Below are 25,504 nucleotides of genomic sequence, written 5' to 3'. Positions count from 1 at the left end.
ACTCTCATATTAAAACTGCTGGGTCCTTCTCTGGAGGTCAGAGTTCACACTGAGCTGGGTCTGCTGTTCTCACTCATGAAACCTGCAGCATAAATCAGCATCAGAGGCCACGTCTACAGCTTTTTATTAGTTCCGAAGGTGTGAGAGGAAAGGGGTTCTTATCAGTTTTTCCTTAAGTTTACTAATGTGTACTCTAAGATCACTTCCTCTAACTCTTCCCTTCTTTCTTGTGGAGGTAGCAATAAAAACCTTGATCTGGTCATTTGAAGAAAAAAGTGAAAAAGTCTTGATTTTACCAGAATATGTTGGGACTTTATACCAATTGTGCTTTCAAACAGAAATGTCTCTTTCCCGCATCCCCGTGTCCTGTGGTGTTCCACAGGGTTCAATCCTCGGCCCCTGTCATCTTCTACAAAAAAATATTTTTATTGTTATGCTGATTTTTAAAACGTTTCACCTCACCAGTGAATAAACTTGTGACGACATTGGTGTTATAGATTATACATAAGAAAAGATGATATCTGAAGAGCACTTACTTTGATCTTTCACATTGGGTGGATGTGTTTCTGACTCCTGCTGTCGAGCTTTTGCTGCGGGGCACGGTTTCATACCAAAAGTCAGAATCTGAAATATTGCCAAATTTGAGCTTTTGTTTTTTCACTTTGACACAAAATCCTCCCCCATCGTTTAGTTGGTCAACTCCCTCTCGAGCCGGGATAAGTGTGGGAAATCTCCTGCTAATCTGTGCCTACGCTTAGTATTCACAAACTAGGGTTTTAATATTTTGATAAACGTGGGCCCTGATACGGGAAAATGTACCAAATGGGTTTTATTTCTACAAACTGGCAGTGGGCCAGTAATGTAGTCAGACACCGGTAACACTGACTAACACTGTAATCCTACGACTGGTCTCACCTGTTCATGAGGAGGAAGGCGTCTGACAAAAAGTCACTTTTTATTTGGAGGTAGAACCACTGTGTAACAGGATGTGTCATCACGTAGGACACGCACGCATTTCAAAATGTAATTGCATCTTTTATGTGACGTTTTGAGCCTGAATTTACTACAAGCACCAATTAACTGTTGACAAAATGACTTTTGTCTTATTTGATCTGAGACAGGTTATGAATAGAGGTTTTTGGGTGTAGTTTTGTTATCTTTTAAAGTATGAGGAGTGCTCAAGCTTGATAACTTCTAGACTGTTAGAAAGGGAATTTTCTTTTTAAGCCATTTTCAGTTGACATTGAAGCTCAATGATTTAGGAATGATTAAATCTGAAGGTTGTCCAATGTGTCCATCTCATTCATTAAGGTAAATAGTTAGCTGGCTATGTAGGAAGATGACAACCACATTTTAAACCACGCCTACTAAGCTCTGATTGGTCGTGGAAAGGCCCGTCAGTGAACACGACACCAGAGCTGTTTGAACCACCGAATTAAATCTGAGATATGGCAATAATTCAGATGAATGATCTTTGGATTTACACAGTGCTTGAGCTGCAGTGTGTGCAGGTTGCACGAGGCCTCCAACATCCTCCACCTATCAGGTAGAGCTCTTAGTCTCACTTTTGTGAGGTGGAGTTTAGACTCTCAGTCGTGGTTGAGGTTACCGTCAGCCAATCACAGCCCGACAAGAAGCTGAGAATAGTAGATCTGGGTTTAGATGGTCTCTCTTACCTCTGGGACAGAGAGGAGGAGACGCGTCCTCAGCCCGTCTCCACGACAACGTTATTCACTGTGGGGGAAAAAAAGACAGAAACTGTTCAGTCGTTGGAATTTTCCTTCAATGTCAACAGAGAGAGAAGGAAGCAGCTTCAGAGTGACAGACAAGCAGAGTCTCGCTCGGACCTGCACACACTGCTGCCGGCAGGACACACACACACACACACACACACACACACACACACACACACACACACACACACACACACACACACACACACACACACACACACACACACACACACACACACACACACACACACACACTCACACACACTCACACACACACACACACACACACTCACACACACACACACACACACACACACACACACACACACACACACACACACACACACACACACACACACACACACACACACACACACACACACACACACACACACACACACACACACACACTCACACACACACACACACACACACACACACACACACACACACACTCGTGCAGAGTGCAGATTTTGTGATTAGTTTGATTGGGAATACGTTTGTTCAGGTTTTTCCATTCAGCTTTTCTTCTGTCAGACGTTTTTATTTTTTTATTTTTGTGAGTGAAGTTTTAGAGTAGGACGAAGAAATGAATGTTTATAGAACACGTCGGCGTTCCTTTATTTACATCCTGCAGAGACTTTTATTTGTATTGATCCACTGCATCTGCACAGATATTTGCTTTCATTGATGCACTGTCATAACTCATTAAGCTCTAAAAACAATATTTCAATCATACTGTTGGACAGAATTCAGACAATTGATGAATTAGTTCATAGGGACTTTATTCTTCTGGGTTAAAGGTTTAATTGTCATTAAAATACCCATAAAGACGAGATCTGTCTTATTTATGTATTATCACAAAGAAATCTATCATTTTCAATAAGCTTACGGTGCATTTCATTTTTATGTCCCGGTGTTTTGTTTTTTTAACTCTTTTAAAATGAAGGCTTTTAATGTGAAAACCGGAGTGGAGCTCAAACCTGAGAAGTGTTTGTTCAACAGGACAAGCGTTTCTCAGCTGGTTGACACATTCCTAGTGTGTGTGTGTGTGTGTGTGTGTGTGTGTGTGTGTGTGTGTGTGTGTGTGTGTGTGTGTGTGTGTGTGTGTGTGTGTGTGTGTGTGTGTGTGTGTACAGAGAGACAAGGCCGCTGTGTTCCTGGCATTCTGCAGGACAACATTATGTCTGAGTCCACGAGTCCACCAAACACAGCGTTTGTTTTTCACAACAGGTTCTGTTTGCTGAGGGACAAACTATGACCATGAATCTTTCAAATAAACCAGAATATAACGTGAGCATATTTCTAATAAATCACACATCCCGGTTTAAACACTAAATGTCGACTAACTTCAATAGAATAAATCTGTCTTAACCTGTCGACACAGAAACCAATATCTGAGCAGTTCTGCCTGTTTTAACTACTTATTTAAAGTGAGCCCTGAGGCCATGAACAGTGTTAGAGTTTAAAAGTATTTCATTCAAATTCAATTCAAGAGCAGCAGATACAGAAACACATTTTGTTTAGTTATTTTCTGGTCTAAAAACACGTATTTTATTTATGTGTGTCTGTTTGAAAACTACACATTCACTGTTATATTTAGCAGACAATCAGAAAAGTTTATCCCTCTCTGCTCGACATCGATACAGTCTACTATCGCCATCATTTTGCTCGTATATGTCAGCAGCTACCGTCAATATATATATTCTAAAATCATGTCTAATTAAAAATGTCCTTTAAATTCCCTTGAATTATCAATATGTTAAGTACCTATAAGTCTATTCAGGCGTTACACAGCAAGTTGTATTTTCAGCTCTTTTTTCAGTAAAAGAATAAATGAAATATTGAAATATATTGTAATATTTATCGTATCGTATTGGGGTGTAATGCGATGCATATTGTATCATAAGATGCTTTCCAATACACAGGCCTAGTTTCAATCAGTTTGAATAACAGTTAAAATAATGGGAGACAAGATAAAATAAAATAATCCTTTATTAGTCCCACGGCGGGGACATTTGCAGGATTACAGCAGCAGAGAGGACAGTGGAAACTAGAGACATAGTAAAAAAACAAGATCAAAACAAGTATTATAAATAAGTAATAACACAGTAAAGAATATTAAATAAGTAAATAACGTTAAAAATCCACAATAATTAAAATACTATATAAACAGACGGAATATTTTTTAGTATTGCACAGTACAATAGCACAATAGTTAAAATCAGTTTGAATAACAGTTCAAATCAGTTTAAATAACAGTTAATATCATATTTTAAATCAGTTTTCTGTCTGGTCACATTCAGAAGCCTCAATAAAAACACTTAACCACAGTTTGAACCAGTTTAATCTGAGGTTTAAACCACAGTTTAAATGACATATTTTAAACAACAGTTGAAATAACATATTTTGAACCACAGTTTTCTGTCTGGTCACATCCAGAAGCCTCAATAAAAACACTTAACCACAGTTTAAAGCCGACCTTGATGGAGCGGAGCGATGAAAAGCTCTCATTGATTTTGTGGATTGGATGTTTGAAGTTCAGCTGCAGGCAATGTCACGGAAGGTCAAACACATCCATTCACCTCAGAGCTTTTATGGATCGATCTTTTTATGGTTGTTGGTCTCTGGTTTTTATATTTTGTTTTAATTTCATAAACACAAATCCAGAATCTATTCAACATTCTTTTGTACTTCACGTAACACAACAACACCAGAAGGAAGAAGAGAAAGTCCGTCATTCCTCTAAACACATCTAAAGAAGACTGTTTGTCTCAAATTGCAGTAAAAATAAAAATAAAGATCAACTAGATTTTTTTTTTCTTCTGGTGATTTAATAAATAAATAGTCTACATGAAATGACCACATGGTTTTGTATACTCTGTACTTTAGATGACGTGAGATTCCAGTGAAAGACGATCAATGATTGCATTGTTGCTCAACATGTGCGAACCTTCTGTTTGAAAGATTAAATTCACAATAACATTATTAGTGTGCATGTAAACGCTCCGCTTCTCACATTCCTATGACAGTCCTGTTGCAACGAGAGAGGAAGTGTGTGTGTGTGTGTGTGTGTGTGTGTGTGTGTGTGTGTGTGTGTGTGTGTGTGTGTGTGTGTGTGTGTGTGTGTGTGTGTGTGTGTGTGTGTGTGTTATCTCTTGATCTCTCTCAGGTTGTGAAACAGATCAACGCTCCTCCTCCTCTCTGAGCTCTGATTGGCTGCCGCTGTGATTATGATCTAAACTGGAACTAAACGTGTTGTCGTCTCCATCGATCTTCCCCAGACGACAGAAGTAAAACAGGAGGAGGAAGTGGATTTGTTCCACATGGGAAGACAAGTCATATTCTGTCAGTCAGAAGACTTCAGTTTATACAATTATTCTAGAAAAACAATAAAGATTCATAAGAGACAAAAAACAATAACTTTCAAACCTCACATTATAATAGTAATAACAATAATGTGTCAATAAATGTAACATTTCCAGCATGTAAATCACACACTCCTCTCCAGCTAGGCTAGCAGTTTCCCCCCGCTCCCAGTCTTTGTGCTAAGCTAGGCTAACCACACAGAACTGTTCCTTTAAACATGAAGAAAACAGAGAAAGAGAGGTAGACGACCCGGTGACAGAAAAACAGACGGTTTGACCCTGAATGTAGGGACAGTTTGACTAACCACACACACACACACACACACACACACACACACACACACACACACACACACACACACACACACACACACACACACACACACACACACACACACACACACACACTGCTGCAGAGTACAGAAGGATAAAGAGGAATTTAAAGATCCAGTTTCTTCATTAAGCTTCTTCTTCCTCTGATTCATTCGTGTGTTTTCTCTCTCAGCTGTAGCGGGCCGACGACTTTAACGACTCGATGTCTCTGCAGATCGTCCATAAACCGGGTTTTATGTCACTCAAACTAAAGTAATAAATAAATCAACAAATGAATGACCAGCGACTCTAAAGTGAGCTCACTGCACATGCTCAGAACGCCCGCCTTCTTCTCTGGTGTTTGAGGTAACGTTGACGCAGAAGGCTGTTCTCGTGTGAACGGAGATATTCGTGTAAACGAAGGTCGTGTGAAAAGAAACAAACTTGGAGAAATAACTGTGTTCAAAGATATACGCACACATGAAGAGGAGCAGTTAGTGTGGGGTTAAACACTTAATGAGTCGTCTGTCTCTAAATGTGTTTCAGTGAATTCAGGTTTTTCTGCTTCTGTCCAGCTGCTGAAAAAAACTCACAGTCATCAGAAAAACAAACAGAAGAAGATTTAAGTTTTAGTTTCAAAGAAATGTTCAGTTCTTTCCCACACACACACACACACACACACACACACACACACACACACACACACACACACACACACACACACACACACACACACACACACACACACACACACACACACACACACACACACACACACACACACACTCACACACACACTCACACACACACACACACACACACACACACACACACACACACACACACAGTGTTTGTTCAGGAACAGGTCTGATCACACGCTGCACATTAAAAGGACACTGTGTGTGTGTGTCACACACACACACACACACACACACACACACACACACACACACACAGTGTTTGTTCAGGAACAGGTCTGATCTGTTGTATGGCACGCTGCACATTAAAAGTGTGTGTGTGTGTGTGTGTGTGTGTGTGTGTGTGTGTGTGTGTGTGTGTGTGTGTGTGTGTGTGTGCGTGTGTGTACTTGCGTAGGTTGAAGTCGTCACTATCATCGTCTCTTTTCTTTCATTCTTAAAGGTATAAGCTTGTTTATTTAGGTGTATTATTTCTGTTAGTACTCGTAGTGTTCATATTAATATAATACTGTACGTCACCACGGCAACACTTTAACTTTAAATCACCTGTTTATTAACGACGTGGCCATCGAGGGTCTGTTACTGGAGAGTATTTGACTGAGTGTCAGAAAACAAGCGAGACACACACATGCATCAACAAAACATGTGACTTTGACACAGGAGGCACTTCCTGTTTTTAAACCGACTTTGAAACATGACCGCCGCTGTTCTCTGACCTTAACCAGGTAGTTTCATTGTAACCGTGACAACCACAAAAAAGTATACATAAACCATGACCTTTTACTAAGTTGTGTTTGTTCCCAAACCAAGCTTTACCCAAATCTTTGTGACTTCTGATCAGAAAAACAGGAAGAACAACATATTTAGTTGTTTCCATTTCTGTGAGACGTGAAGCGGTGAGGAAGCACAGAAGAGGAGGACGGAGATGGAGTGGGAGGATGGATGAGTCAGCTGGGGATAAAAAAGAGGAACGGAGGGAGTAAAAAGAGGAAGACGGGGAACAGAGGAGGGAATAAATGAGTGGGAGAGGAAGGAGAGGAAGCAAGGAGACCACAGAGAGAAATGAGTGAGAGGGGGCCAGAAGGAAGGAAGGAAGGAAGACTAGCATTAAGTCTAACTTATCTTATAATGTTAGTTATTTATTGCATGATAAATAACACTATATATATATATATATATATATATATATATATATGTGTGTGTGTGTGTGTGTCCTGCTGTGGACCGCTCCCCCTGAGGCTCTGGTCAAAAAGTGAGCTGTGAGCCAATCAGAGAGAAGCAGAGACAGTGCTGGCTGCAGCTGTGTTGTCTTTGTGACATCACAGCAGGGAGTTGGCCAATAGGAATGCAGCCAGAAAAACACAGAGAAGAAGAAAACAAGTTGAGACCAAAGTCATCATCAGTTCATGAACTAATAATCTCCATTTTTATCTGACTAATACTTTAGTTTTCTAGATGAAGATAACAGCCAGAACGTTGGTCTCAAGGCTGCAGAACTTCTGTTACAACGCTGCAGAACATCGGCCACGACACTGCAGAACATCAGTCCTGATGCTGCAGAACATCAGTCCTGATGCTGCAGAACATCAGTCCTGATGCTGCAGAACTTCTGTTATGACGCTGCAGAACGTCATCGGTCCCGACTAAATATCGTTACCGTGCAGCAGAAGTTTGGTCACAACATTGCAGAACATCGGCCATAACACTACAGAACGTCAGTAGCGATGCTGCAGAACGTTGGTCACAACACTGCAGAACGTCAGTCACAACACTGCAGAACGTTGGTCACAACACTGCAGAACGTTGGTCACAACACTGCAGAACGTCGGTCACAACACTGCAGAACGTTGGTCACAACACTGCAGAACGTCGGTCTCTACGCTGCAGAACGTTGGTCACAACACTGCAGAACTTCAGTCGCTACGCTGCAGAACGTCGGTTGCTACGCTACAGAACGTCGGTCTCTACGCTGCAGAACGTCGGTCTCTACGCTGCAGAACGTCGGTCTCTACGCTGCAGAACGTCGGTCTCTACGCTGCAGAACGTCGGTCTCTACGCTGCAGAACGTCGGTTGCTACGCTGCAGAACGTCTCTGCAGAACGCTGCGCTGCAGAACGTCGGTCTCTACGCTGCAGAACGTCGGTCTCTACGCTGCAGAACGTCGGTTGCTACGCTGCAGAACATCTTCCAACAAACACTTCCCATCCTCCGCTTTAACATAAAATGCCTCTTTGGTGTTTTATGTGAATGCTGGTTGCTCTCTCGTTCTAACTGAGCCTGTCGGGTTTCATTCCGCTCAGAGAGATAATCGTCTACATGTGACCTGCGGGGGAACCGGTTCTTCTTTGTTAAGGCGTCACACCTTCCTGCTCCTCCCTGAGAACTCTCTCTAAGTACTTTACATAATGACCTCTTATCTGGAAACATCGCTATGTTACCTCACTGGATGTTACTAACAAAAAACAAACATTTTCATTCAGCAGCCACATACATTATAAAACAAGATGCCAGACACAAGTTGAGTATAAGTACTGTGTTCAAATCAAATTTGGAGGTACTTTAAAAATGTATCTGACCGCTTTAGTAACAGAAACAACACAATGATAACCAACATTATTACAAATGAAACCAGAGTGTGAACCAAAGAAACAAAAGTAAAACAAGCCTGAGACTGAAACAGAATAAAGACCAAGTAGAAGAGCTCCTGTCTGTGAGACAATCTAAAACAAAGTCTTTGTATTTTATCAGCAGATCTCCAACACCAGCAGAGCTAAATAAACAGCTCTCTGTGTATTTCAAGTGTCCATAGCTCATGTTATTTAAAAAGTGACAAAAAATATTTCTAATCAAATGAACATTTTCTATTCTATCTATCTATCTATCTATCTATCTATCTATCTATCTATCTATCTATCTATCTATCTATCTATCTATCTATCTATCTATCTATCTATCTATCTATCTATCTATCTTTTCAGTGTGTCGGGGAATGAAGAACTTCCTGACGTTGTTGGGGACTCCTGATATTCACTATGAGAACATGGTGAAGATGTACACCAACTGCTCCGTGGTCCTGGAGAACCTGGAGGTCACCCACACCCAGCAGCACCATGACCTGTCCTTCCTCCAGGTCCGTCTACCTGTCTCACTCTTTTAATCCGTCATTTGGCTTCAAACACACTTTGTACTCCTGCTGATCATTTTATCCAAATCATCCATCAGTTTTTAGGTTCTTTCCAGCTGCTGGTTCCAGCTGCTGGTTTCAGACATTTCCTTCCTGTGGTGCTGCAGATGTGAGCAGGGAGCTTTTTTAAAAACTCTCTTTGTGTTGCATTCGAGGGCGCTCTGACATCAGTGAACTGACGGTCGACTGTAAAACAGCGTTGCTTTGAGGAGCTCTTGTTTTCAGAAAAAAAATCCAAACCCCAGAAGATAAACCAGGCCGCTGTGAAGCAGGTCAGAGCGACTTCTAGGTCAACAGAGGGAGTTCACAACAGTCCACAGCTGCATGTCCACCATCCTGAATGTCACTGTGTGTTAACAAATCTCCAACGAGCGGAAAATATCAAGAAATCTTTCGAACTGATGATTGGACATGAGAACGATCATCAGATGGTTTCATGTTGAAAACGACACAACAGTGCACATTCTTTATGTCTTTTTAAACTTCTGATTGGAGCCACGAACTCACCAGAATCCAAGTAAATCAGGAATTTAATAAAAAATAAAAATAAATATGATATGATATTGATTGAGCCAATAATGCTGCACAACCTCCAGACCTCATGGAAAGAATCCGATTAGATGAGACTGATCACTCTGATCTCCAGACTGCAGACTTCACTCTTTTCTTACATATATTTAATCTGATAAATGATTCATGTCGATTAACCAATAATCAATACATCGTGTTTCCATTCACATATTTTTATGTTCATTTTTGAAGAATTCTTTTAGAAAAGGAAACGGAGGAAAACTAAATGATTCATTGAAACGTTTTTGCCAAATAAATTCTGACGTAGAAATCATTTAACTGACGTGGGAGAATTCTTCCTTCAGTGTTTTATACGAGTAAAGATATCATTGAAGCCCAAACCACAAGAAGTCGGTTTGTTGCAGAAACCTTATTGGCAGAATGAACTCACATGACTGATCAGGCCGACATCCACTTCTTCTTCTTCTACTCTGTTTACTGGTAGATTAAAGTGAAGCCTACAGCGCCACCTTCTGACCAAACTACACTGTAGACCAGTTTATTGGCTCCAACCCAGGAGACAACTTCTGGTTCTTCAAAGCTTCCTGTGTTAAAGCTGCATTCTCTCTGTGTCCACCAGGGGGCGACTCCTCTGGTTGTATAGAAGTCTATGAGAAAATGACTCTACTTCTCTCTTGATTTATTCCCTCAGTAAACATTGTAAACATGAGTTTATGGTCTCAATCTCTAGTTTCAAGTCTTCTTCAATACAGCATGATGTTCATTTAGTAAATGATGCTCCATTTAGAGTCAAACAGACCATAAAGCAGGGGATGCTTTAGGGCGGGGCTACACACTGATTGACAGGTCCACACCAGAGACGTATACGGCGTCTCTACGTCACTCCTCCTCAGTCCAGATATGGTCACTTATATTCAGCCTTTGCTCCGAACCAGCTGATGGAAACACACCCCATTCACGTTTCAAAAGTTTGCTTAAGAGTCACTTGACATCTGAATGGCGACTCGACTGTTGACGTCTTTTAAATGAGCTGAAACCAGCGGCTGCCGTAAAAGAAGGAAATAAAGATTGTTGAATGATTTGGAAAATTTTAAACAGAAATTTTAAATATTTCAGTTTGTAAGAGAAAACTCAAAAGAAAAACCTAAAAACAAAAACTGATGATTTCTTCTTCTCCCTTCAGACCATCGAGGAAGTGGGCGGCTACGTTCTGATCGCCATTAACGAGGCCGACATCCCGCTGGTCAATCTGAAGCTGATCCGAGGCCAGAACCTCTACGAGAACCAGTTCGCCCTGCTGGTGATGTCCAACTACAACCAGAACCACTCGTCTGCAACGCTCAACTACACCAGCGGGGTGAAGCAGCTGCTGCTCAGCAGCCTGACGGGTACACACACACACACACACACACACACACACACTCACAGACACAGACACACAGACACACACACACACACACACACACACACACACACACACACACACACACACACACACACACACACACAGACACACACACACACACACACACACACACAGACACACACACACACACACACACACACACACACACACACAGACACAGACACACACACACACACACACACACACACACACACACACACACACACACACACACACACACACACACACACACACACACACACACACAGACACAGACACACACACACACACACACACACACACACACACAGACACACACTCACACACACACACAGAACACACACACACACACACACACAGGACACACACACACACAGCACACACACACAGACACACACACACACACACACAGGAACACACACACACACACACAACACACACACAACACACACACACACACACACACACACACACACACACACAGTAACAGAGAAAGTTTTCACAGCCAATACAAAGATTTGCGGTGAGTAGTTCAGGGGCCCTCAGAGTTTTGAGCTCCCAGCTAATACCTAGAGCCAGTCTGACTGTTGGCTTTTAAATGTTCTTCATAAACAACTATTTTTCTTCCTAATTGCCCAGCGGTCTCCCTGCAGCTCCACGTCCACCTTCTCCTCATTACACGGCGTTTAGCTCATTGTGTTCTGCTCCGTTTCATCTCACAAGCTGCTCCATGGGTGTGGGGCGGGGATTGAACACCGCTTCTAAATCTTCAGTCAACAGCAGATTGTGCTCTGGCAGCAGGACACAGACCGCACCCTTAGGAGCCGTGGGTGACGTAGACTCAGGAGCAGAGGGATCCAGACGTATTAACTGGACTTAAAGTCTCTGGTAGCTCTGCATGTGAAGCTGGAGGACGTGTTCAAACGCAAACCAAGCTTTTGACGACGTGTGATGACATTTTGTTCAGTTGCAGGAACACACACAAGTCTGTCCCATAATATTGTGCTGTAGATTATTTTAAAAACGCATAAGAATTCATTCTTTTGATATAAAATGTTAAAAACCCAGAATCCTCTTTCACTGGATTGACTTGAGAAACTCCAAGATGCCTAAACTTCATCTTCTCCTCACAGAGATTCTGAAAGGAGGCGTGAAGATGACCCACAATCCTTTGCTGTGCAACGTCGAGACCATCCAGTGGTGGGACATCCTGGACAAAGACAGCAACTCCAGCATGCTTTTCAAGACGGACACCTTCACGCGTACCTGTGAGTGGAATGAAGACGAAGCTTCCTCTCTCAACTGCTGCTGAGCATTAACGTGTGTGTGTGTGTGTGTGTGTGTGTGTGTGTGTGTGTGTGTGTGTGTGTGTGTGTGTGTGTGTGTGTGTGTGTGTTTGCAGGTGAGAAGTGTGACCCCAGGTGTGTTAACGGCTCGTGTTGGGCTGCCGGACCGGATCACTGCCAGAGATGTAAACACTCTACGGTCTCCGTCACACGTTCCTGTTCCTCTTACTCTAACTCCACTTAAATATATATATTTATATATATATATATATATTAAAACTGTTGTTTACTTTCCACCCGGTCCTCAAAGCACTTTGTTATTATTAATATTAAATATCAAATATAAAGACATCAACTTTAATCGTCAAGATTCAATGAAGAAACCGCTCAGTATTATCTTTTATTTTCTATTATTAATAACCTTTAATTGTTCTTTTTGCATTAAAGTAACACAAAGTACATTTACTCAAGTGCTGTACTTCCGGGTACTTTGCTTGAGTATTTTCTGCTCATTTGTACTTTTACTCCACTACACTTCAGTTGTAGATTATTGAAAAAATATATAATAAATTATTATTATTTGAGATAAAAGTTATTAAAACAAGCTCCACTTTTATGAAAGCGATGAACACATTAATTATTGCAATAAACTATTATAATAAATATGTTTTCATTTTAGTTTGATACTGATACTTTTGTACTTTTACTTAGTAACATTCTTTTCTACATTGTAGTATCACTGCTTTGACTGAAGTTAAAGAGTACTTCTTCCTCCGTTCTCTCTGCACAGATCCATTTAAGTTGTTTTTACAAGAAATAAACATCTGAATCCTTCATGCTGTCGATCTGTCTGGAGGTTCATTGTGTCCTTGTGTCTCAGTCACCAGGCTGCCGTGTGCCGAGCAGTGCAGCAGGAGGTGTCGCGGCCCGAAACCCAGCGACTGCTGCAACGAACACTGTGCAGCCGGCTGCTCTGGCCCTCGAGCCACCGACTGCCTGGTCAGTGTGCAACCCGTGCTAACACGTTACCCTGTTAGCTTGACCCACGTCAATGAGATAAAAAAAACCCCAAAAAAACCTTTCAAGATCCACCCAAGACCCGAATGAAGACGGGGCGGTTCTCAGTTGAGGTTATTGTCGCCTCATACAGTGATTACCGCCGATAACGCCCTCGGTGACGGGACCACGTTGTCACGGAAACGTAGGGCCCACCCGCCAGGTTTAGACGCTGTTAACACTGTTTGCCATTGTGAGCGCTGTTAGCACCGTTAGCTTCTAGCCGCCGGCTCAGACATCTCCAGGCTCGGAGGCGGCTGCTGCTGCTGTGAGCCAATCACACGACACGTTAGATCAGAGAATGCTAAAAAAACATACAAATAGTCATTTTGCTCCAGATCTCACTGGTGAGGTTTAAGTACTACTCGGTACTGGGCTGGTTCGGTCAATACCTTAAAAGTGATCTCTAGAAACAGATTCTGCTTCCACATGTTGGTTGTTCTGTTGTCTGTTTGAGTGGTACTGACCAATCGTGTTGGAGCAGGCTTTGGTGCTGTCGTCTGGTGACGATGATTTAGCTTTTTATTGGTTTAAAATCAGCTTCTTAACTGGCTACTTGTGAAACAATTCAGTCGTACCTATTATCTCTCAACTCAAACTTTAATCTTGTACCTGAAGTTGCTAATCTGATGAACCGCTTACAGAAAGGGAAGTCTTGGTCTCACTGGAACCCCGGAAAAATAAAACCTTATCATTGTTAAAGTTTCATTTAAAAAAAGAAACATTTCCCAACTAACAGCAGATGTTCTCTGTGGTTGATGTCGAACACTAAAGTCTGTCTTTGTGTCTCTCTACTTCCTGTCCAGGCCTGCAGGGATTTAAACGATGACGGGACCTGTAAAGACGCTTGTCCACCTCTGACACTCTACGACCCCAAGACCCACCAGGTGGTCAACAACCCCAACGCCAAGTTCACCTTCGGGGCGACCTGCGTCAAGGCCTGTCCACGTACGGACTTTAAACCCCTATTCATTCCAAATATATCTTCATTCAAACAATCACTTCATGCAGTGTTTATTTAAACCGCAGCTGAAGAATGTGAGACAGTTAAAGGAGAACTTTGTCCTGAAACACGTTTTAAAAGTAGAATCCACCTTTAATGTCTCCAGCTGTGGTGTGACGTCTGATAAATGTCACCTCAGTCAGCTTTGGTCGAGGACTACAAAAAACGTGAGACCTCTGTAACACCACTGAATCTCTGACTGAACTGTTGGCCACACAGTTGCATTATGGGTAATGTAGGCGCCATGATTTGACAAGGAAGCAAACTGTGTGGAATAAAAATCAAAGACGATATCTCTGCTTAAGTTTTGGTCCTCTTTGTGTTAAAGACGTGCAACAATGACTTAGTGGAATCCTCATTTAACGTTTGGTGGAACTCTGCTTCGTTTTTATTTGCATTAAGATAACTACGTGGTGGCGGGAGGATCGTGTGTTCGTACCTGCAGTGCTGGGATGTACGAGGTGGAGGAGAACGGGGTCCAGCGCTGTAAAGACTGCGATGGTCCCTGTCCTAAAGGTAGAGAGACCTAGAGAGACAGACAGAGATAGAGAGACCTGAACTCTGAACAAATAACCCGACAGAGTCTTCCTCTTCCTCCAGCCTGTGACGGCGTTGGGGTCGGCACTCTGATCAACACCATAGCCGTCAACGCCTCCAACATCGAATCCTTCAGGAACTGCACGAAGATCATCGGGGACGTCTTAATCATCACAACCTCCTTCAATGGGTGAGATACTCCGAGATACGGTCCAAGTAAAAGATTAAAACATTAAACAGCCATGTGACTTTACAGAGTCCTGGTTACTTTGGATAATCCTTCCATCTAAGAGAGTATGTAGTCTCACCACAGTTATGGAGACCAGGTCTACTGTGTGAAACAGGATGTTTTTTATTTCCTGAAAAGTGAAACTAAGGGGTTTCCTTTCATTGGCTCTTTCAGCGACCCGCACTATAAAATCCCGCCCATGGACCCGGCTAAACTGGAGTACTTCAGGACGGTGAAGGAGATCACAGGTAGGTCAAAAGGTCGTCAGGTTTTTGGAGCCCTCCAGACATGATCCGTTTTTGGAGTTTCCCAGTCTTTGGAGTCTCCCGGTTAGGGTTCAGGTTTTTAGAGTATGCTGTTCACGATCAGTGTGTGTGTGTTTCCTCCAGGCTTCCTGCTGATCCAGTTTTGGCCGGAGAATCTGACCTCTCTGTCAGTGTTTGAGAACCTGGAGATCATCAGAGGAAGAACAACCCACTCGTGAGTCAGCTTATAAAGATATTGTTGTTAAAATATTAATTATTATTGTTATAAAATCAAGTAAAGTTTTGAATGCAGTACTTGACATGGTATTACTACCTTCTGGTCACAGATCGGGGTACTTCTTCCACCACTGGTTAGAGGTTGAGTATGAATCCTGTTAAATCTTTCCTCTCCAGTCAGTACAGTTTGTTGGTGATGTGGGTGAAGAACCTCCGCTGGCTGGGTCTGCGCTCTCTGAAGGAGGTGAGTGCCGGTCAAGTGATAATAAAGGGCAACTCTCAGCTCTGCTACATCCGACCCGACCAGTGGACCCGCCTCTTCCGATCCAGGGACCAGACTGCCAAAATGCTCAACAACGCTCGCCCAGACGTCTGCGGTGAGCTTCTCGACGTCGTTACAACCATCGCTGCTAAGACGAGAGAATGAAATATGAAAAACCTTCTTGTCTGGCTTACACAGAGCAACAGAATCGAACCTGTGACCTGGAGTGTACAGATGAGGGCTGTTGGGGTCCAGGTCCCGCCATGTGTGTCTCCTGTCGCCGTTACAACCGTAGGGGGCGCTGTGTGGCGCTCTGCAACCTGCTGCAGGGGTGAGAGAGAGCTGCTCAACGGCACATCGGCAACACGTCTTTGAACCACAGCAGATTGTCCCTGCTGGGACTTGAACCTGTGACCTTATGGCTTAATATGCTCAAATCTGTTCAGTTTCAAAGCTGCATGAGGTTGATGTCAGTAGACTTTGAGTACTTATATACTACACTAGACTACTACATAAATAAAATATGACGTATAAATGTTACGATGAAATAAAATTCTGTCAGTATATAAAGTATTTCAAACTTTAAGAAGAGAACACAATAATGCGTCAATAATTATAATCCAATAATATAACAAATATTCTTTTACCATACTGTTACTTTAGGTTCTTTTATACTCTTGCTTACCGAGTATTTCTACACTATGTACTACTGCTTTCACTTGAGTCAAATACTTGAGTACTTCTTCCAGCACTAGCAGGAGAACCAGGCTGTTCCGTGGACCCTGTATGTGAATGCAGCGGCTGGTTTCTCTCTGTGTTTTCCTGCAGCGAGCCCAGAGAGGTGGTGGTGAACAGCAACTGTGTGGAGTGTCACCCAGAGTGTCTGCTGGAGACCGGGATCCAGACCTGCAGAGGACCGGTCAGTCCAGCTGCTGGTTTCTATTTCTATCACACTAATATGAGCTATATGGAATGGAATTTTAGGATTGTTTCTCACAATAATCTGCTTTTAATGACACAATCACTTATTGAGGGGGGGGGTCATATTTAGTCTTCTTCATGGTCTTCCTCAGCTAGTGAGTGTACTTTGAGCGTAGATTAAGATTAAATTAACTTTCATTATCGAGGTACATCTCTTAACTTGAGCATAGCATACAAGTATTGATAAGTTTATTATTTAAAGCAGCTTTCTAAATAAACTACATTATTATTAAGTGCTTTACACCAAAAGAAATAGAGAAAAAAACACAAGATATAATATTATAATAACAAGTGGGTAATGAAAGAGTTTAAAGACATAAAAAAATATATATATATCACTAATTTTCTGAAAACATTTAAAAACAAACGATGTGAACAGGTCCGGTTGAGCGGTGCAACAAAAACCCACAGACTCAATTTTGAATAAATAACTTCCTCCTGCAGGGTCCAGACCAGTGTTCCCAGTGCGCCCACTTTAAAGACGGCCCCCACTGCGTGCCGCGCTGCCCCCACGGTGTGCTGGGAGGCGGAGACACGCTGATCTGGAGTTACGCCGACAGGACCGGCCAGTGCCAGCCCTGCCACCAGAACTGCACCCAGGGGTGAGAACACGTCAGGGCGTCGAGTGTCGTCTACGACGGGACGTGAACTAAGAAAAGTGACGTGACTCTAAGGAGCTTTGTGTCTCTGTGTCTGCAGGTGTTCAGGTGCTGGACTGTCATGGTGCATCGGGTAAAAATACAACAACACAAACACAAAGTTCACAGATCAGCAGTTTGTTCCTGCATGTCGCTTTGAATCCCGTTAGCTGATCCACATTTATCTCCTGAAAGTTGAGGTTCATAAATAAAGAGTGAGGCTACATCCACAAGACAACGTTTCCATTTTAAATTGACATCTTTTGCTATGTGTACACTGAGCATCCACACTCAGTTTTAGAGCATCGAAAACGGAGGAGTTTGGAAACTTAAACGAAAGCCGGGCAAGTTTGGAAACGCCGGGGTTACCTCGTAGTGTGGACGGCGTGTTAAACCTACGGTGCAGATGTTTGAAGTCCCGGTTTGAGGCTTTGAGGAGGGCTTGTTTTTTGTGAAGTTCACAAAGACACTGTAAAGGAACAAAAGCATAAATGATATCTATTGCGACAGAGACTACGAGTGTGAAAACAGACAACAACGAAACCGAGGAAACAAGTGACAGACGTGTGTTGAACTAATTTATTTATCTAGAGCAAGACCTGCAGCATTTTATTGTTAAAGAATACTATAATACTCTGTCGTATTTTCTGTAACAAAGCAACCAATCTACTTTATGCCTTAGACTGACATTCAACATGCTTTAGTAACCTTTCATCTCACTGGGTGAACATCCCTCAAGCTGTGATGTGTGTATAGTTTATGAAGCGGATTCATAATGAACATCAGGATAACCATAAACATTTTCAGCTCACACTAACGAGTCACTTCACTTTCCATTGACTTTGCTTACACCTCTAAAGTTCTCCTTGCGTTCTGTCCGAACACACAGTTCCATTGCAAAGGGAGGTTTGTGCAGATTATAATGGGAGTCAACAGAGATGCTACATTTCTAATGGAGATTCATGTGAATTATACCACACTAGTCGAAGGGCAGTTGTTTTAAATTCTACCCCAACATGCTTAGTTTGAATAGGAGTCTATGTTAGCATGCCAACATTGAATGTGAGTAAATTGTAATTACATTTTTACATATGAATAGGGGTTAATAGGATTCTAACTTTTGAATGTTAGCGTTCAGTCCTTATTATTATATTCCTTTATTGATCCCCATGGGGTGTTGCAGCAGCTCAACTACATAGAAACTAAATAGATAATAAATACACATATTATACAATAAAATATTTATTTATTTATTTATTTATTAGTCCCGCAGCGGGGAAATTTACAGTCCTGTAAATTTAGAATCAGCCGATGGCTGAAAGAGCTGCCCAGCTGCCACAGTTCCTCATGGAGAGGGTGAGAGGGATTGTCCAGGATGGCTCCAAGTTTGGCCTTCATCCTCCTCTCACCCACTGACTCCAGACTGTCCAGCTCCAGACCACCACAGAGCTGGCTCTCCTCACCAGCTTATTGAGTTTGTTGGCATCTCCAGTCCTGATGCCACCACCCCAGCACACCACAGCGAAGAAGAGGGCGCTGGTTACCACAGACTGGTAGAAGAAGAGGGCAAGACTGGTAGAAGAAGGGGCACTGGCTACCACAGACTGGTAGAAGAAGAGGGCACTGGTTACCACAGACTGGTAGAAGAAGAGGGCACTGGTTACCACAGACTGGTAGAAGAAGAGGGCTGGTACCACAGACTGGTAGAAGAAGAGGGCGCTGGTTACCACAGACTGGTAGAAGAAGAGGGCACTGGTTACCACAGACTGGTAGAAGAAGAGGGCACCACAGACTGGTAGAAGAAGAGGGCGCTGGTTACCACAGACTGGTAGAATGCCTTGAGCAGTTTATTGCACACATTGAAGGACCTCAGCCTCCTCAGGAAGAACAGCCTGTCTGTCCTTTCCTGTAGAGGGCGTCAGTGTTGTGTGTCCAGTCCAGTTTATTGTTGATCTGCACCCCAAGGTGCTTGTAGGACTCAACCCTCTCCACTTCCCCTCCCTGAATGAAAACAGGGACAGGGGGGCTTCTGTTCCTCTGGTAGTCCACCACAAGCTCCTTGGTGTTGCTGATGTTGAGCTTCAGGTGGTTGTTGCTGCACCATGTGATGAAGCTCTCAATCAGTCCTCTGTACTCCTCCTCGTTGTCCCTGGTGATACATCCAACAATGGAGGAGTCATTGGAATACTTCTGGAGGTGGCAGGAACCAGAGTTGAAGCGGAAGTCCGAGGTGTAGAGAGTGAAGAGGAACGGTGCCAGTACAGTTCCTTGGGGTGCGCCGGTGTTGCTGATCACAGACTCAGAGACACAGCCATCCACCCTGACGTACTGTGGCCGGCCTGTGAGGTAGTCTGTGAGTCCTGCCCTGAATGCTAACTTCCAGTGGTCTAATTGAGTATAATGAGATATTAATTAGATAGGAGATAATCATAATCGCTACTTGGCAACATCTGAATGGGAGTGAATGGGCCTCAATTTAATGGGCGACTATGATGACTAATTTAGATGGGAGTTTTTGAGAAATGATACTAACGTTCTTACATCAGATCCTCTAAAACACAAACATCTGCTCTGTGTGTCCTCACAGTGCTGCCACCACCTCCACGCTGGCGGTGGGCGTGGTTGGCGGGCTCCTGATGGCGGTCATCGTGTCGTTGGTTATCTTTGTGTTGCTGCGGCGACGGAGAATCAGGGAGAAGAGGACGACGCGCCGCCTGCTGCAGGAGAGAGAGGTGTGAGAGGACGCTGTTCGTTTAACTAATGAAGGACTGTTGACCTCAGCACTGAATATAAATATGTCTGAGAAACACAAAAACAAATGTAGAGTATATAACCCATGTACATATTTGATTCCTGTGGACATGTGCTGCAGATTAAATTGAAGCATTTAAACTGTGTGTGCTGTAGCTGGTGGAGCCGTTGACTCCCAGCGGTGAGGCTCCTAATCAGGCGCTGCTGAGGATCCTGAAGGAGACGGAGTTAAAGAAAATCCGAGTGCTCGGCTCCGGGGCCTTCGGGACCGTCTTCAAGGTGAGAAGGTTTTGATGAACCAAACAATAGTTCATGGTACTCTTACTGAAGATGTGTAGGGATGGAGATGTGGGTCGCTCCAGCGCTTTGGTCCAGACGGAAACATCTCAGGAACCATTGATTCATTTAGTCATTCAATTATGAACAAACATTCATGGTCCCCAAGGGATGATCCCACTGACTTTGTTGATCCTCTGACTTTTCATCCAGCGTCCATCATCACGTCAACATGCTAACGTGTCCATCACTTTGGTTTATGCTGAAATACCTGCAGAACTAAAGACATCCAATCTGCCTCATGACAATTGGCTAATATTAGCATGCTAACATGGTAACATTACATTTGCTCAGCATCAGCATGTTAGCATTAGCATTGTGAGCATGTTAGCATGCCAATTATAGCATTTAGCTCACAACACTGCTGCGTGTCAATGCTGCGCTCCATTGACGTCACACCTGAGATGACCGCGTTCCAGTAAAACAAGTTGGAAAAGCTAATGGTGTTAGCTCCCACCAAGCTAGCTTTTATTAGCAATACCAGTTGATAACAACACAAAACGTTGGTATTTTGCTTTACAAACAAACTTAGCAACATGACTAATGAGGGACAAGACAGAATATTACTACAGCTGTTTTACTGGTGATGCGGGGCGGCAGCCATCTTGGATTTTGAGGTCAGGGGTTAGTGGGGTTCGTCCCACTTTCTAACTCAGATATCATAAGGCTGTGTGCATTCATGGGTTTTGATTTGTAACCAATTGTAGTCGTAAAGTTTCACTTCTCGTCGTTCATTTTTTCTTAACTTCTTTTATTATTTGAACATATTTCTAAAGTTCATTATTCTGCTTTACTGTATTGAATATAATAAATATTGCTTTAAGGGTCTGTGGATCCCTGAAGGAGAGAACGTGAGGATCCCAGTAGCCATTAAAGTTCTCCGAGAGGCCACGTCACCTAAAGCCAACAAAGAAATCCTGGACGTAAGACTCCTCCTCTTTATTCTATTGAATCCTCCTCTTCCATCCAGTTCCTCCTCTTCTCCTCCTCCTACTTGCTGTTTCTCTTTCTTCTTCTTTACTTTTCTTCCTACAGAGCCGGGTTATTACTGATTTGTGTGCTCAAAAAGAATCACTTTGCACTCAATATTTATGGATTACAACATAATGCTCTGAAATGACTTGATTCTTTGCTTTTGGCTGTAAATGTCAGACATAAACCAGTTTGATTTAGATTTGACTCGATGAAGGTGTTTCACCACATGAGGGAATAAAGAGGTAAAATCAAGTTCTTAGGAATGTAAAGGGTGTGAGTGAGGTAAAAACACTGTGTGTGTGTGTGTGTGTGTGTGTGTGTGTGTGTGTGTGTGTGTGTGTGTGTGGTGTGTGTGTGTGTGTGTGTAGGAGGCGTATGTGATGGCGAGCGTGGATCACCCTCATGTGTGTCGTCTGCTGGGGATCTGCCTGACGTCGTCGGTCCAGCTGGTGACTCAGCTGATGCCGTACGGCTGTCTGCTGGACTACGTCCGACACCACAGGGACCACGTCGGCGCCCAGTGGCTGCTGAACTGCTGCGTCCAGATCGCCAAGGTGAGTAAAAGTGTCTCAGCAGCTCGTGAGCTCCTTTGTCTGAGAAGCAGATCTCGGCCTGAGGCATCAGCTCTGTGTGCAGCTCGCCGTAAGCCTGCTGAGGCCCATTAGTCTGAACACAGCGGGGAAACCGTGGGAGGCCGTGTTAATCTACTCAGACTCTGCTTTAAAGCTCAGTCTGGCTTTAAAGTGCTGGGAAAAATCACCACCAAGGTGATGAGCTCACAGAGAACTCTTCATGTGTCTCTGCAGCGTTGAGCCTCCAGTTTGCTTCATTAACTCTCTGTAATGGGGCCGAAGCTGGATCTGTGTCCGATAATCCGTTCACAGCCGGCTCACAAGGTCCACAGTTTATCATCTGTTACACGATACATGTCACTTTTCAGGTGAACAGGCGAGCTCCAGTTCTGATCGGGAATAACCCGACGCTATAGGCCAGTTCATACAAATACAAAGAACGCCAACACAATCATGGGGCCTTTTAGTCTAAGACAAGAAGTCTGGCCTGGCTCAACTTTTGCCAGATTCAAAAAACACATCATCCTTCAGCAAATAACTCTTTATTACAGGGTTCTTAAATAAATAAAGGACTGAGAGACAGAAAGAACATGTACAGTGTGTGTACAGTGCAAAGTAAAGAGAAATGGTGTCTAATAATAATAATAATGATAATAATAATAATAAATAAGCTGTTTTAGAAGATGTGTTTTTCTGTGATGTTTAAAATAAAAAGCAGTGATACAGATTGTGTGCGTGTGCGTGTGTGTGTGTGTCTGTGTGTGTGTGTGTGTGTGTGTGTGTGTGTGTGTGTGTGTGTGTGTGTGTGTGTGTGTGTGTGTGCAGGGCATGGACTACCTGGAGGAGCGTCACCTGGTGCATCGAGACCTGGCGGCGAGGAACGTCCTGGTGAAAACTCCCAACCACGTCAAGATCACCGACTTCGGCCTCGCCAAGCTGCTGACAGCCGACGAGAAGGAATACCACTCTGACGGAGGAAAGGTGTGTTTGTTATCGTTCATGGTTTCCAGGGAGACGCACCAGAGGGGGAGTTGTGGATGTTCACCGTTCTGAGATGTTAAGATGCTCAGACCTTTACTGAACTGTGAGTTGTTTTAAATCCCGTTCAGTTCCTCCAGAAGTGGCTTCATGCTTGTGTCTCTGCAGGTTCCCATTAAGTGGATGGCGTTGGAGTCGATCCTACAGTGGACCTACACCCATCAGAGTGATGTCTGGAGCTTTGGTGAGACCTCCACCTGCTCTCTAGTAGTATGATATCAATATCCTCCTGCACTGAAACAAAGAAGTCTCCAAACCATTTCACTTTCTCTCTGTACTCGTCAAAGTGAATATTGGACCCATCTTTCATAAGCTACGTATCTTCAGAACATTCTGATGTTTTTAGAGACACAAATCAGGAGAATTTGTGATGCGTTTTCTACCGTTGTGGTTATTTCTTCATCCTCCAGTCAGCTGTGTCTTCATCATCATCATCACTTTGTGTATTCTTAAATCCCTCAAACAGCGGATCAGGAGGAACATTTCTGTCTTCCATGTTCTTCTGATAACAGCTGTCCGTTTGATCCGTCTCTGGTCTGTAGGTGTGACGGCGTGGGAGCTCATGACGTTCGGGTCCAAGCCGTACGACGGCATCCCGGCCAGCGAGATGTCCTCGGTGCTGGAGAGAGGAGACCGGCTGCCCCAGCCCCCCATCTGCACCATCGACGTCTACATGATCATGGTGAAATGTAAGAGACTACAGAGACCACACACTGTAACCTGGACACCTGAGGAAACTGATCATTCTGTCTGTCTGTCTCTCTCTCTCTCTCTCTCTCTCTCTCTCCAGGTTGGATGATCGACCCGTCCAGTCGTCCCCAGTTCAGAGAGCTGATAATGGAGTTCTCAAAGATGGCCAGAGATCCATCCAGATACCTGGTTGTGCAGGTACACCGTGTGTGTGTGTGTGTGTGTGTGTGTGTGTGTGTGTGTGCGTGTGTGTGTGTGTGCGTGTGTGTGTGTGTGTGCGTGTGTGCGTGCGTGACGTCTTTAGTTAAGGAACATTATGCTTTATAACGACTTGAGTCTTTTGAATGTCCTTTCTATTAGTAATAATAATAACATTGAGATCTGTGAACATGTCGGCGTCACTGCAAAGAAGAAACATGTTCAGACTGTTTGGAAACACCGTCCATCCATAGATTGAAATATTCATGAAACAGATCTAAACTAGAGTCAGAACCGTCAGAGTCACCAGGAGTCAATAAAGCTACACTGAATTGAACTTAATGAATAAAACAGTAGCTCTAAGATCAGAGACACCACGTTAGCTCTGGTGTTGTCCTCCTGTTTCAGTATTGAGTTGTCAGAATGAACGTGAACGTCATGTGACTCCTGTCTCAGGGCGACCTCCCCAGTCCGACAGACAGCAGGTTTTACTCTCGCCTGATGAGCTCAGACGACATGGATGATGTGGTCGACGCCGACGAGTACCTGCTACCTTACAAAGGAACGGGTCACCATGACAACCGTCCCTGCAACGCCACGGTAAACCAACAACCCTCTGAATACTGCAGCAGCTGATGTTTTGGCCTCGGGTGGTCTCTGTGTCTCAGCTGTCAGTTTGATATTTGAGTTGCTGAGGAAATAGAGTTTAAAAGGAAGAATAGAGAAGGAAAAAGTAAACCTACCTTTACTCCTGGTGTTGTTTTAACGTGATGTGCATCTTCTTCTCCCTCTGTCTTCATCTCAGAACGGGCGTCCAGTCAGAGAGAACAGCGTCGCTCTGCGTTACATCACAGATCCCACTCACAACGTGCTGGATAAAGAGGACTTCACCAGCCACGGTGCTCATCTGAGGGTTACACCTTATTAAAACAGAAAACTAACGAGTGAATGAATGAGTCATAGTTGTAATAAAACAGGTAGAATGAGTGGAGTGGGTGAAAGTTAGTCAGTTTATTGATTCAGACAAGAATGAAGGGTTAATGATCTGGTTCTCTCTCTTTCAGAGTACATGAACCAGAGTCTGAGTGAAACCAGTCGGAGCAGCAGGCTGTCCGAGGTTTTGAATCCCAACTACGAGGACTTGAGCCTGGGCTGGGGCGCCGCCTCGCTCCGCCCCCCTCTGGAGGACCTGAAGTCTTTGGGACCTGAGTACCTGAACACGGCCCAGAGCTCGCTCCC

General features: G+C 43.5%; 1 protein-coding gene across 1 annotated transcript in view; it reads left to right on the top strand.

Annotated features, from left to right (window-relative positions):
* The window catches only part of LOC129110777 (melanoma receptor tyrosine-protein kinase-like), a 32,335-nt gene that overhangs the window by 4,826 nt on the left and 2,005 nt on the right, over window positions 1-25,504 (top strand). The window contains 26 exon segments of the mRNA XM_054622987.1: window positions 9,090-9,241; window positions 11,010-11,214; window positions 12,365-12,499; window positions 12,634-12,702; window positions 13,398-13,516; window positions 14,380-14,521; window positions 14,979-15,092; window positions 15,177-15,303; window positions 15,517-15,590; window positions 15,732-15,822; window positions 16,002-16,201; window positions 16,285-16,417; window positions 16,915-17,005; window positions 17,512-17,669; window positions 17,767-17,799; window positions 20,293-20,437; window positions 20,613-20,735; window positions 21,617-21,715; window positions 22,136-22,321; window positions 23,165-23,320; window positions 23,486-23,561; window positions 23,920-24,066; window positions 24,168-24,265; window positions 24,722-24,865; window positions 25,071-25,164; window positions 25,330-25,503. Of these exon segments, the coding sequence (XP_054478962.1) occupies window positions 9,101-9,241; window positions 11,010-11,214; window positions 12,365-12,499; window positions 12,634-12,702; window positions 13,398-13,516; window positions 14,380-14,521; window positions 14,979-15,092; window positions 15,177-15,303; window positions 15,517-15,590; window positions 15,732-15,822; window positions 16,002-16,201; window positions 16,285-16,417; window positions 16,915-17,005; window positions 17,512-17,669; window positions 17,767-17,799; window positions 20,293-20,437; window positions 20,613-20,735; window positions 21,617-21,715; window positions 22,136-22,321; window positions 23,165-23,320; window positions 23,486-23,561; window positions 23,920-24,066; window positions 24,168-24,265; window positions 24,722-24,865; window positions 25,071-25,164; window positions 25,330-25,503 (3,274 nt within the window). The 5' untranslated portion in view covers window positions 9,090-9,100.

The sequence above is a fragment of the Anoplopoma fimbria genome, chromosome 21, assembly GCF_027596085.1.
Source record: "Anoplopoma fimbria isolate UVic2021 breed Golden Eagle Sablefish chromosome 21, Afim_UVic_2022, whole genome shotgun sequence".
Taxonomy (NCBI): Eukaryota; Metazoa; Chordata; class Actinopteri; order Perciformes; family Anoplopomatidae; genus Anoplopoma; species Anoplopoma fimbria.
This window is presented reverse-complemented; position numbering and strand designations above follow the sequence as displayed.